This window comes from Dermacentor albipictus, chromosome 2 (genome assembly GCF_038994185.2).
Source record: "Dermacentor albipictus isolate Rhodes 1998 colony chromosome 2, USDA_Dalb.pri_finalv2, whole genome shotgun sequence".
Taxonomy (NCBI): domain Eukaryota; kingdom Metazoa; phylum Arthropoda; class Arachnida; order Ixodida; family Ixodidae; genus Dermacentor; species Dermacentor albipictus.
In genome coordinates, this window is record NC_091822.1 from 169,194,453 (window position 1) to 169,207,690 (window position 13,238).

The 13,238-nt window shown below is 49.2% G+C and overlaps 1 protein-coding gene across 2 annotated transcripts; it reads right to left on the bottom strand.

The window, feature by feature from the left end:
* Positions 1-725: 725 nt before the first annotated feature.
* LOC135910615 (uncharacterized) lies at positions 726-6,600 on the bottom strand. Of its 2 annotated transcripts, none has more exons than XR_010567099.2 (4): positions 6,441-6,600; positions 5,208-5,469; positions 2,086-2,330; positions 726-1,081 (listed from the first exon to the last, which is right to left on the bottom strand). XR_010567099.2 is itself a non-coding variant. In XM_065442624.2 (4 exons), exons 1-4 carry the CDS (start codon positions 6,443-6,445, stop codon positions 1,047-1,049), a joined length of 543 nt encoding a protein of 180 aa, XP_065298696.1. In that variant the 5' UTR covers positions 6,446-6,600; the 3' UTR covers positions 726-1,046. The 2 variants fall into 2 exon arrangements, 1 of the variants encoding a protein (XP_065298696.1); XM_065442624.2 differs by having other exon boundaries at positions 5,212-5,469.
* Between the last annotated feature and the right edge of the window lie 6,638 nt (positions 6,601-13,238).

Sequence of the window (13,238 nt, forward strand, 5' to 3'; positions counted from 1 at the left end):
CAGACTCGGTAAGAGTAAAACGCGGCGCTTGCATTCGGTAAAATTTTACTAGCAGCCAAGCAAGCAACATTGATTTAGCAGCGCATGCAGCGCCATCTCATCAGCGAAAAAAAAATCAAATTGGAGCAAAAAAAAAAGGTTCAGCTGGAGTTAACAAATAGAGAACGAGGGTAGGGGTGTATAGTGTGTGTGAGTGGTTTTAAAGGGGAAAAGGAAGAGATAAGTACAGCGCTGTTACTGCCTCTCGTGCGAGGGCACCTCCACGGCGCTGTACGGGTGAGGGGAAAGGGATAAAAAAGGGTAGCGGAGAAAACAGGGTATAGAAGGGGTGTATAGTGGGGGGAGAGTTTGCTCATTGCACGCCTAATTTCGACAGCGCGTGAATTTTCTGTGCCACATATTTACTGCATAACAGAAAAAAAATTAATTGTAGGGTTCTTTGTGCTAGTTAAGACCGCGATCTGATTATGAGACGCGTCGTAGTGGGGAAAACTCCGGGTCAATTTTTTTTTACCACCCGGGTTTCTTTAACGTGCACCAAAGATGCACGGTGCACGAGCATCCTTGCGCCACCCCCCTCCTCCCTCCTCCTCCCCATCCTCCTCCTCCCCCCCCCCCCCCCGACGGCGTCCCTCGCAATCATATTGTGGTTTTGGCAAGCAAAAAAGCCCAGAATATCAATGAATGCTTATAAAAACGAGAGTGGGAAAAACAAGCACAAGTGGTCGACGTTAGTCGACGCTTGCTTGCAGCATCAGTTTTAATTCCACATAGCGCGTTACGTAGCTTGCGATAAAAAAAAAGTGAAGAAAAAAAATAAAGACAGCTACACGAAGAAAATAAAAAAAATGCTGTGGAAAGAGTTCAACATTATGAGCTGTCGGCCCTGATGCATCGGGAGCGCTTCCGTGATGTGGCTATATGACATTCTTCGTCAACCGCGCTGCACGTGCATTGTTCAGGTAAGTCAGAGGCGGCACCTGGCGGTGAACCGGCTTGCTTTCGTGGCACGGCGCCTAGCCATAGCCTCAGAGCTCCGCGTTGTCTCAGTCAGAGTCGGGAACGTCTATGGACACTCGTTCTGAAAAGAGCCGCACTGAATGAAATATGGCTTCCAGGTCATTTTAGGCGATCAAAGCAGAAAGCTGGGCTAGTTGGTGTATCATCATTCTTCAAAAGACTAGCGCAATAAGCAGGGACAAAGACAGAGAAAACGACAGGACGACGACAGGACGTCCTGTCGTTTTCTCTGTCTTTGTCCCTGCTTATTGCGCTAGTCTTTTGAAGAATCATTTTAGGCAATTGCCCTTACGAAAACGAAGTTAGAAACATAACAAAAAAGCTTTTTTTTTGTGTACGTTAGAGGAGTGTCTTTGCCGGATCAGTGTTGTTTCAAAATTTTGTGGCTTTGAAATGGAAAGCGCGGTTGGCGTCCCGTTCACACCGAAGGCGTGATCATGGGAATGCGCATGTCCATGCGTATCGCTAACGTTTGCTCAGCGTCAATGAGTATAAAGCGCTACATCATTCATGCTACTGCGATGCTATGTTATCTTAAAGCTATCAACCGCGCCCGGAACAGTGTGTACTAGAAGACACATGGTACGTAAGAAAAGAAGAGAAGGAAGCGAAGTGAGGGGAAAAGAGACACACAGGTATGGCACATACTGTACTGTAGCCGCACGTTCTTTGTCTCGGAAAGTTTTAGCAACAGGTACACGCGCTGACGTTGACAAATACCAAAATACTGGACGACATGCCTAAATCGTTCTTACTAGAAAAAAAAGAGAAGGAAAAAAAAAGAAGAGAAAAGAAATACATCAAACTTCCTAGAAGAGATGAAATCGCAGAAGTCGCATCAACATTAGTTAACAAGTTGACAAGAAGCAGCTATTCCAATAACGTATCCGTGGTCACGTGCGTCACGAGATGTCGCCGCGAACTTCCACATTTACGGTGACGCGCACACCATAGCCTCTCCGTTAGCAACTGTGCCAGGCATAACTGCTTCGTTCGACTATTCGATTTATCGCACACAACAACAACACATTCCGTCGCGAACGAAAGGCGCACCGCGATGCTCACTTTTGCGCCGCTCGACCTGTTCGAGCAGGGCGATGGAGATGAAGCCCGCCACCATGCAGACGACCAGGATGGCCGTGGCCACGACGAAGAGCAGCAGCGACTGGCGCGAAGAAGAGCCGCCGTCTTCGTCGTCTTCGTGGACCTCGTCCCCGCCGCTGCGAGCTGCTGCGTCGTCGCGCTCGTCCTCTCCGTAGTCGCCGCCGGCACGACGCTGCCGCTGCTGCTGCAGGCGGCGTTCGCTCCTCCTGCGAGCGCTTCTCTGTCAAGCACGACGCGTAGATCCTCGCGATATGTACGTGCGTTGCGAAGCGCGCCGAAGGCAACGATTGATTGAAAACTTTATTGGTCCACCGAGCTGGGGTGCCCGCCTCTTAATCTACACGTAGGTAGGGGGAGAGGACGAAGCAGTCCCCGCATGTTGAGGACGGTGAGTCTTCACGGCCTCAACGGCCAGGCGGATGGCTCGACGCTGGTCGTTTGCGCGTTCTTTTTTTGGAAACGTGCAAATCGATGTGATGATGACGACGAAGAGGAAGTATAAACGTTAGCTCTTTGGCCTGTTGATACACTTGAATTAGGAAGGAAAAGCGCCAAGACGATCACGAGAGGAAGTACGACACAGGACAAGCGCCGCGTGCGAGTTTGTCCTGTGCGCGAGTTTGAATTTGTCTCGTCGAGGGCAGGGGTTTCGAGCGCGCTGATGTGGAGTCAGTAGTAAAGCGGCTGAGTAGAGCACTGGCTTCGGCTAGTCGAGGTTGTGCAGGTAAATAGTCGCAATTTCGTTCGAAAGGCGAATCATTGATTGCGAAGATCAAATCATTAGACAGCTAGGTATACGAAGTAAGGTTATCGGCCGTATATGAACTGCTGCAAACTTTCGCTTACTGACTTAAACTAACAAGCACGATGTCGCGCGCACGGGCAAACGAGAACACATCTCGCTCGATGACGACGCACACCCGCCGTCAGAACGTTCTCGCGAAGAAGAACGGCAGCGGCGGCGAGCCCCCCGAATGCCCCTTCGTGCTGCCATCTCGCTTCAGTGCGAACTTATCTTAGTGCGAACTTAACTTAATGCGATCTTATCTTAACTGCCAGTATCATGTTAATTAACTGTGATGTGAAAACTTGCATTTTTGTTTCTAAACTCAGATTCTTTCTTATATTACCATCCTTGGGCAATTGTTTTCGTTTTTCTTCCTTTTTTCAATTAACTGTTCTGCCTAAATGCGTATTCATATACATGTCTACTGTATCGCCCAACTGCCACGCTCTCAAATGAGAGTAGCAGTAAATAAAATAAAATAAACAAGGAGCGCGAGAACGCAGCGCACACGAGGCCATCTCGGATAGGCTATAGCCTTCGAACCCACGGCAGATTACCTCCGAGATATGACGCTCGCGGCCGCGCTCAGCCGCTCCATGCTCAGCCGCGGCCGGGGTGGAAGTAGAGACGCACGCTATACTCTGCCCCCCTTCTCGACCCCTCCCCCCACCTTCATTTCTCCTAGGGCGCCTCCTCTCCCCGCCTTCCTTGCTTGCGCGCGCGAGAAGACGCTGCCGTACCAAGCCACCGTCCTTCTAGGATCACCCTCGCATGCACATGCTTTCCACCGCACGTACAGCGTATACGGCACACGGGTGCGATCTTATCGCACTTCGACTTTATACTGAACCTCACGGCGGCGACGACGGTGGGAATTCGCCCGGAGTGTTTATATAATTGCTATCGCAGTACAAGACGCTGAAATTTGAGAGGACGACACAAATTTCACATTTGGAAACATATGGTGCGCTGTTTTCAGTATATATATATATATATATATATATATATATATATATATATATATATATATATATATATATATATATATATATATATATATATATATATAATCAGGGTTTGACGTGCCAAAACAACGATCTGATAATGCGGCACGACATATATATATGGGGGGGAGTGGGTGGATGGATAGATGCAAAACTTTAATGAAAGTTCTGAGGTAAGCGACTCAGCGCGTTGCGGGCCGCTCCCATGCTGGTACAGTCAGGCCATGCCCGACCACCGCATCGTGGGCCCTCTGGACAGACCATAATTGCGCCCCGGCATTGGGGCTCTTGATAGCGGAGCGCCGCTTGTCCTCATTGATTTGTTCTGCCTCGCAACGAGGGGCAACGCCAGAGCATGTGGTCTAGGCTAGCGAAGTCATTGCAGTGCCTGCAAGAACTACTGGCATAGGTGTCGGGATAAAGCTTGTGGAATAAAGCCAGGCTGGGATACGAGCCTGTTTGCTGAGGGTCAATGCCTACGCTCTATTTAACTTCTTGTGAGGAAGGGGAAAGTCTCTCCTGCCGAGATAAAAGTGCTGCGTAATTTCATTGTATGTGGTCGGTTGATCTCTGTTCTCGACCACTGCGGGCCGGCGGAGTTCTCCATGCTAGCGGAAACCGAGACGTCGCGCCTTAAAGTGGGCCAGCTCGTTGAGGTTTGAGGCTTGTGGGGGAATCTGAAATAATTTGGACTTTCAACGTGTGAGCCTAAATCTAAGTGCACAAGCGTTCTCGCATTTCGTTCCAGTCGACATGTGGCCACAGCGGCCGGTATTGAACCCGCGACCTCGAGCTCCAGCAGCGCAGCGCAATAGGCACTAAGCTACCGCGGCGGGTCCCCCAGGCTGTAGGAGCCATCGAGCGAAGACGGGTCACCTTGTTGAAACGCTGTCTGACGCTTGCCTCGTTCGCCCGCCCTTGATCACGGTTGCAGGGTTTGTAGACTGTTCAGTAGTGTGACGTTTCTGGTGGAAACCATTAGACCCTAGCATACTAGCGGAGCTAGGTCACTGGTGTAGGCTGCCGTCCTTGAAAACTAAAGACTGCCGCGCCCACTTCCTTGCCACCGCTCCCACGAACAAAAACTACAAGACGCGATGATCGTGCATCGTGAAACTGTACACTGCAGAAAGCTCGTCAACTGGGCGAGTGGATGTAATGTGTCATAGCGAAAAGGAGCACGAACGGGACAGGAACATGTTTCCCTGTGTCACCGCCCTGTTCGCGTTCTTTTTCTTTTTTCGCTGTCAGCTGCACGCGATGAACAAAGAATGCAGCGAGGAGGTACGTACTTACTCTTGTCGCCTGGTGCTTCGAAGTTCCCTCTGCTCGTACTCCGCGCCGTGCACCCGCGTCAGCGTGCTCACGGTGACCGTCCGCACTTGCTCCACGGTCGTCGGCGCGAGCATGACCACGCCGTCGTCGTCGACGACGATATCGCCCTGCAGCGCTTCGCTGGCCCATGCCGGCGGCGGCTCGGCGGCTGCCTCCTCTGGTGCGGCCGCGCTCTCTTGCTCGGGAGGCGCATCGGGGCTAGCAGAGGGGCTGCTCCTGCTGCAGTGGCGGGTGAAGACCTCGCTGTATATAGACCAGCTAAGCAGGCACCAGACCAGATGTAGAGGCAAGTTACACAGGCCGACATCTTCACTTTTCTCCCATTAAGGTATCTCTCTCTGTGGCTTATGGCCAGTGGCGTAGCAACAGGGGGGGCCGGGGCCAGCGGGGGGGCGTCATATACGTCTGAAGACACCCGGAACTTGTTATCCTCGCGTTCCTCGACTACACCCGGGGGGGGGGGGGGGGAGGAGTGGTGACAGAAGACCTATGGGCCCCGGGTGCCAGAGGACCTAGCTACGCCACTGCTTATGGCCCACTTTTCGCCGTCAACTGTGTTCTGACTGTTTACGAAGAGCCATTTGGAAGTATATAAACCAAGGATAGACCTATAGAGAAGTAAAGTTGTTAATAACTGCTGCCGTTAGAAGATATTTATTTTTACTTATTTGCTGATACTGTATACTGTAGAACTGCTGGGCATATTTTGCGCGTGTACAAAATGAAAGGCTTACGGGAAAGCAGAGGAGCCTACAAGAGGTCTGTGAAATATCAATAGTCCTTTTACATAGAGGCTACAAAGCACCCGTATCTGTGTGTGGGTGCGTAAAGTACAGGTGTACCCGCTGTACCCCATGACAGTTGACCATTATTCCAGAAATGCCAAGGTTTATTACACATGTTCGTGGAGCGTTTAAAACGTTTCGTTTCTCGGTTTCAATAGTGTAACATCACCACGCGGTTCAGCACCGCTGGAAGGGCGGGGCCTGCGTGACCGACGTTCCGGCCCCGGAATTAACGCACTGTTTCGTGTCCCCTCGTTAATGCGATTCATGTTCACATCTCGCAAAGAAACAAGAAAAAGAAAACCACGCAGTTATTCCTAAAGCTTCAACCCTGTCGCGGCTGCACGATAGCCAACAGAAGCAGCGCCTGGGCGCGAACAGTCGCAGCGAGCGGGAGCGTCGTACCTCATGTCGCCGCGACATGTTGCCGTCCGGCCGGCTGGCCTCAGCGACCGTCGCCGAGACAACGGCGGGGCTCAGGAACATGGGCCACAGCCGAGGCCCTCGCTACGGCGGCGGCGAAAGCAACGGCTCTTCTTCGTTCTCCTCTTTTGCGAAGAACTGAAATTTGGGGTAGATTCATCGTGGTGGTGGTGATGATGATGATGATGATGATGATGATGATGATGATGATGATGGCAACTTTATTGTACCGCCGGATAAGGAGGCCCCTACTCCCCGTGCCCGGCACACAGGCCTTGGGGACGGGGGCCGGAACCTCCGCGTTTAGAAGCAAGCAAAGAGGTCTTGACTCTTCGCGGCTTCTTCCGCCAGGCGGATGGCGTGTTGCTGTGGAGTAGGGTCCTCGCTCCGCAGCAGGGCTTCCCAGGCCTCTCTACAATTTATGTTTGCTTTAGCCCCTGGTGAGCTAGCGCATTCCCAGATTATGTGATCGAGGGTCCCTCTCGCCCCACAGTGTTTGCACTTATCGGTTTCTCTGTCATGCATAACATGGTATGCCCAGACCGGGGTGGTGATGATGACGTCATTGATTGGTTTGGCGCATACCCACTCACGGGGATTTACCAAGGGCCGGGGAGAGAGAGAGAGAGAGAAAACGTTTATTGTCAAGTGAGTGGATTTTTCTTTCCCAGCGGTGTGGCCTAGCGTGGCGTCTGCTTTGCCGCGACGCTATCAGCCCATTCCGCCAACCGTATCTGGTCTTGCGGGTTGGAAGTTTTCGTCTTTTTCTCCCACTCGTCATGTGAGGGAGCTCGCAGGCTTTGCTTATGTGCTCAGGAAATCAATTTAAAGATCTATAATTTTGTCGCATAAATTGAAGCGAGGAAAATTCATAACGACCCGCCGTGGTTGCTCAGTGGTTATGGTGTTGGGCTGCTGAGCACGAGGTCGCGGGATCGAATCCCGGCCACGGCGGCCGCATTTCGATGGGGGCGAAATGCGAAAACACCCGTGTGCTTAGATTTAGGTGCACGTTAAAGAACCCCAGGCGGTCAAAATTTCCGGAGTCCTCCACTACGGCGTGCCTCATAATCAGAAAGTGGTTTTGGCACGTAAAACCCCAAATATTATTATTATTAAAATTCATAACGGTTCAGTATAGACTGTCATTCAATCAAGAGAAAAAAAAGTTATGCATAATATAAATAAGGCTACAAAGGAGGAATGAAAAGAATAATACGGCCACCAATGAAATCGGTTTAATCTAATAATAAATTTTTCTAAGGCGATGAACACATTCCTGTGTGAGTGTCCAAGCATAGACGCTCCGAAAGACAGCAGTCCCGGAGTGTTCAACGAGTTACAAAAATGGCACAATGGGGATATTGCCAGACCAGATCGGTGCATCTAAAAATTTAGAGATGGGACTCGACAACGTAGTCTCGTTAATGTGGTACATATCTCTTTTCCCGAAAGAGTAAGATGATTTACGCGCGAATTCTTCTGGAAGCACGTCACATATCCTCGAAAAAAAAAAAAGAAGAAAGAACTGCACATGTATGCGCCCGTTGCTATTCGGTCGCGTTGTCCGCCGTGGAGATAGCTCCTTAGCCGATAATGATAGCTCCTTGGAAAGCACGTGATTAGCGTCGCGTGGGTGTTGGTGGTGGTGCTGTTGTTATAGGCGGTTTTAAAAGCCTCGAAAGCGAGGCCGGCAATCGCCCCACCCGTATAGCGCTTCTTTCTGGATGTACAGGGTGCCTAACGTAACTTGAGCCACGAGGTCGCGGGATCGAATCCCGTCCACGGCGGCCGCATTTCCATGGGGGCGAACTGTGAAAACACCCGTGTGCTTAGATCTAGGTGCACGTTAAAAAACCCCAGGTGGTCGAAATTTTCGAAGTCCTCCATTACGGCGTGCCTCATAATCAGAAAGTGGTTTTGGCACGTAATACCCCATAATTTAATTTTTTTAGCGTAACTTGAGCCAAACTTTAAAAATATGCAAATGCCACGTATCTAGGCGGACCCATGGTAATGTTGTTTGCCGTCGCTTGGAGATACTCTGATTAATTTTTTTTGCATTCCGCGTAATCACATAATTAGTCTTAGTTAATCAACTTCTCAATTATTACAATTAGATGAAAAGTTTCAATGAGCGAATAGTAGAGCAACATGAAAAATTCTCTATACAGCTTTCTGTTGCTCAATACGTGCTGCATAAAAGCGTTTTTTCCGAGCGTGAAGGAAGCCTGCAATTTGGAAGTTCCCAATTACAGATAGACGTTCTAAAGAGTGCTGAAATAAGAGTGGAAATAAAGAAAAGCTACGTAAGACGCTTAATTAGCGAGAATAAAATTAAGTCTAGCAGGGTAATTCAGGTTTCTTATTCAGATTTATTTCAGTAGATAACATTTGATATTTACGAAGTTCACATACAGTAGGAGGTCAAATGTTTCAAACCTTAACTGTATTTAGATATGTGCCGTACATCCCTGTGAATACGCCTCTCACCAGCATTTTTCTCTCGACAAGCATCATGCATCACCTTCGTCCTCGTGACGCGGACAGCTAACAGCTAACAGCTACAGCTAACAGCTACAGCTAACAGCTACAGCTAACAGCTACAGCTAACAGCTACATGCGACCAGGCTGCGCTCGTGTCACTACAGCTACCTTGCTAACTCAAGCGAGCTTCGCGCGTCATTTGAATGCCCGCATAGCGTTGGACGTGGTTCATTCTGTGTGTGCGTGTGTTTTTACAGCAAAGCTGCATTCATCGTAATGCATGTAACATAGCGTAGCAAGCACGAGGGACAAGTCGAGACAGGAAGCGCGCTAACTTTCAACAAAGATTTTATTGCGGATGCTGAGCCTATATATCCACCAATCCGAATCCGCAGAGAAGACGAAGGTACACGGCCACGTACGAATAATGTCAAGAATTCAAAGCTCTTTCTTCGATAAATTCACTGACGGCTACATGACCCGATCATCTCCTGCCCGGGGAATATCGGTGGCTTCTGCGATTCCCCTGTTAAAGTTCTTGCGATGGTGATGCACGACAACAGCCTGATCAAAAAGATAACGGCAAGGTGGCTGCGTGTCACATTTTTTTTTTTTACAGTGGGCTGCTAGTTCGCCACGCGTAGCAATATTGCTGACTTTTTACGGCGAAGCTGTTTATGCGGACCCTGTGCCGTTGTCGGACTTCGCTATAAAGAGGCCACGTGACCTAGCGAGAGAGGAAAAGAAGAGCTCAACAGGAGGAAAGGGGTTGATGTGACCCTTTCCCCCTGTGAGAATGCTATATTATACGCTATTCTTATACGGTTGTCACACGGTGCGTTTCCGGCGATCGAGCCAGATCGGCATCGAATTTGTCGAAGATCGATTCCCCCCCTGCCGCGTAAGAAACAAATGCTATGCTGGTGGTTTGCGGCCAACGAACAGTGCCCAGCGAGTGAAATGCCATACTAGGAGCGCGTGGCTGCCGGCACATCTTGAGGCAGCGAGAAGTGCCGTCAGCAACGTCAGTCGTCAAAACGACTGCAGAGCCCGCATCTACAGTGGTAGGCCCAATTGCGCCCTTTATACGCAGCTTAGGATAAGTGGTTCCGCTCATTCCATCCCAGCTACAACTGCGAGAAGACCACGAATAGTGCGTACTTCTGAGGAAGAAGCTGCTTGATGATGATGATGATGATGATGATGTCCTTGATGAGTTTGGCGCTTGCCCACTCGCGGGGATTGGCCAAGAGTCGGGCAGACTTTGCTTATGTGTTCAGAAAATGGAGGTAAAAATGTAAATTTTGTTACGTGAATTTAGGCGAGGGAAAATCGAAACGGTTCAGTAGATTGTCATGCTACGTAGAGGAAAAAAAATAATTATCTATAATATATCAAATGAGGCAATAGAGGAGGAATGACTAGAATAATACGGTCATCAATGAAATCGGTTTGATTCAATAATAGATTTTTCTAAGGCGACGCACACATTCCTGTGTGAGTGCCCAAGCACAGACGCTCCGAAAGACAGTAGTACCGGAGTGTTCAATGGCAGGCCACGCTGTCGCACTGTAATTTCTAATGTCATTTTCCTCATGGAGAAGAAACGCCGGAATTCCAGTAGGTAGTGCTCAATCGTCTCTAATGCATCGCAAAAATGGCACAATGGGGATATTGCCAGACCAGATCGGTGCATGTAAAAATTTAGAGATGGGACTCGACAACGTAGTCTCGTTAATGTAACTTCCGTTTGTCTTGCTCTGCTTACCGCAAGCGTCAGTGAGAGTTGGCTCGTGAACGGGCTCGTCGTCGTCGTCAGGCCGACCCCGAGCCGTGCGCCAGAGATGCCGAGTTTAAGCGGCAGCGCCGGGAGGCCGAACCCGAAGTGCGTCATGTAAGTCACCGCCCAGACAAAAACCTCAGACGCAAAGTAAAAAAAAAATTGAGACTACCGCAAAAAAAGAAAAGAAACACTACTAAAGCATGCTCACTATGCGAAACACGCAAAAGCGAAAACGAGGTGAAAGAACGGCGACACAAAAGATTTACCATATAAGCTGCTTGCGTAGTTTGAATTGCATGGCGTAGCACTCGGTGTAACTAACACAGCTTCGCTGTTCGCCCATCTTCACGTACTGGAAGGGGCGGTGACTTCTTTTTGTTGTTATCCTGCAGACGCACATTCAAGTACCTGTCGGTCTTATCAATGTGTGGCGTCTTTCACAAGTGAGTGGAATTCTGTAAACAACTCCCGTTTCGCAGGTGACGTAGGCATCATAGTGCCTGTTGGTACAGTCTGGTTTGCGCATTCTCGTAGGGCAGCACAGTTGCACAAACTCAAAGGCATATTTGGCGCCGTGAACAGCACTTTTTTTTTTTTTTTAATGCGAGGATAAATGCCTCAGGGCATACAAGGGTATGGGATGCGGGTGAACAAGGATGATTAAATGAATGAAAATAGATTTGCTGACCTAATGAAGTCCAAGAGGGATCGATAATGCGGTCCCTGCGTCCAAGCATTGTAATGGCTCAGATTATGCGGCGAGAGTCCCGCTGCTGCGAGGTGCCGGAGCCTCGTCGGTTTCAGAGCAGGGCAAACCCACAGCAGGTGGTGGATGTCGGCTTCAACGTTTGGCGACTTGCAGAGTGGGCACTCAGGACGAGGATATAGCGGGCGAAAGTGCGGCCACTTCCCAGTCACGGCAGGAGTGAGGGCAACCCCGACCCGGATCCTCCGAAGCGCAACCTCCTCTGCACGGGTAAGACCGCGGGGAAGGTTTACCGCACACGGAGGTATGAGAGCACGTGTGCGTGCGTGTATGGAGGTATGTGAGCACGTGTGAACAGCACTTCGACGCCGGAACGTTGTCCTACCTTTTAGAGATTCTGAGAAACCTTATGCACGTAAGGAATCACTGCTACCTTCCTCTGCACTGCTACCTTATCTTTGTATCTTCCTTCTTTTCTCTCTCTCCTGTTTTCCGCTCTCTGTTCGACACTCTTGCGCTATTAAGCCTTACTTCTGCGATGCACCGATGGAATCGTCGCATCAGTCCATGGTCGAAAGCCTTCAAAGGCAGGCGGCACGCTTGGAGGCGGCACGCTTGGAGGCGGCTGGGTATCCGAGCCACGCTATATTCTCCGTTGCCGCAGGCCGGCATCGCAGAAGGAAGAGCTCAAGAAATGCCACTTAGCTGGACAGAACAAAGGTAATGTTGTTTGCCGTCGCTTGGAGGCGAGAAAATTGTAGAGCGACGCGAAAAACTCCCGACACAGCTTTTTGTTCCTCAATAGGTGCAACATAAGTGTTTTTTTCTGAGCGGGGAAAGAAGCCCGCGAATACACGCAAGGTGCCTCGAGCGGCCAGTCGCGGCCAATGCTTCATTAATGGTACGGATGTTTGTTTTGAGCTTGTCCTTTTTCGAAACGTATGCTGTTCTGTGTGTTGTGTGGGTGATTTCAATAAAACGGAGGTATGAGTCATTGCTGACTATGGTATTTCCTGTACCGCATGACTAGAAGCTGCGTTTATTCAGGCATAAGTCATTGCAACTTGCCACTTAAGGCTTTAGCCTTAAAGAAGGTGAGCCATGGACCGATCCCGGAGAGAAAGGAGGCTTCAAGCACTCCGCCAATAATAATAATAATAATAATAATAATAATAATAATAATAATAATAATAATAATAATAATAATAATAATAATAATAATAATAATAAATGAAATAAATTAATCAAGATGCATCCTAACAAGTCGAAGGGTATATTCGAATCGTTTTTCAACAGCATATGGACTCACGAGTAGGACGCATTGCCATATACGCAAATGAAAGACACAATTGTCACATCCACTGTGCATATATCTCCAGACGCACCGTATGGAATATGGAGAAGTTCATGACAATTCACTATGCATGGGTTAGACGTAATGACACTTCTCTTGTCATCATCGTTCGAGACTTCAATGACAACATTTCAAAACAAGACAAGAAACGGTTCAGTCAGTATTCGCTAGAAGAATTTGGTTCGTAGGGCCACACCCGTACAAGGCACTCAGCTATATACGCAACAACGGTCGTATAAGATTTAGCTTTGGCTGAGATTCTGTCTAGCGTTGTAGCCGAACCAAATAGTGTATATCACGGTAACCACAAATCTGTCGTCACTACCATTACCAAATGACCAAAATGAATGCATCCACCCAGGCTGCCCTTGTCTAACCACGGGTGATGCGCTACACCTTCGCTGGTCTTCGTTATTCAGAGAGTGAAATGGCCCCTCAAATTTTGGAGAA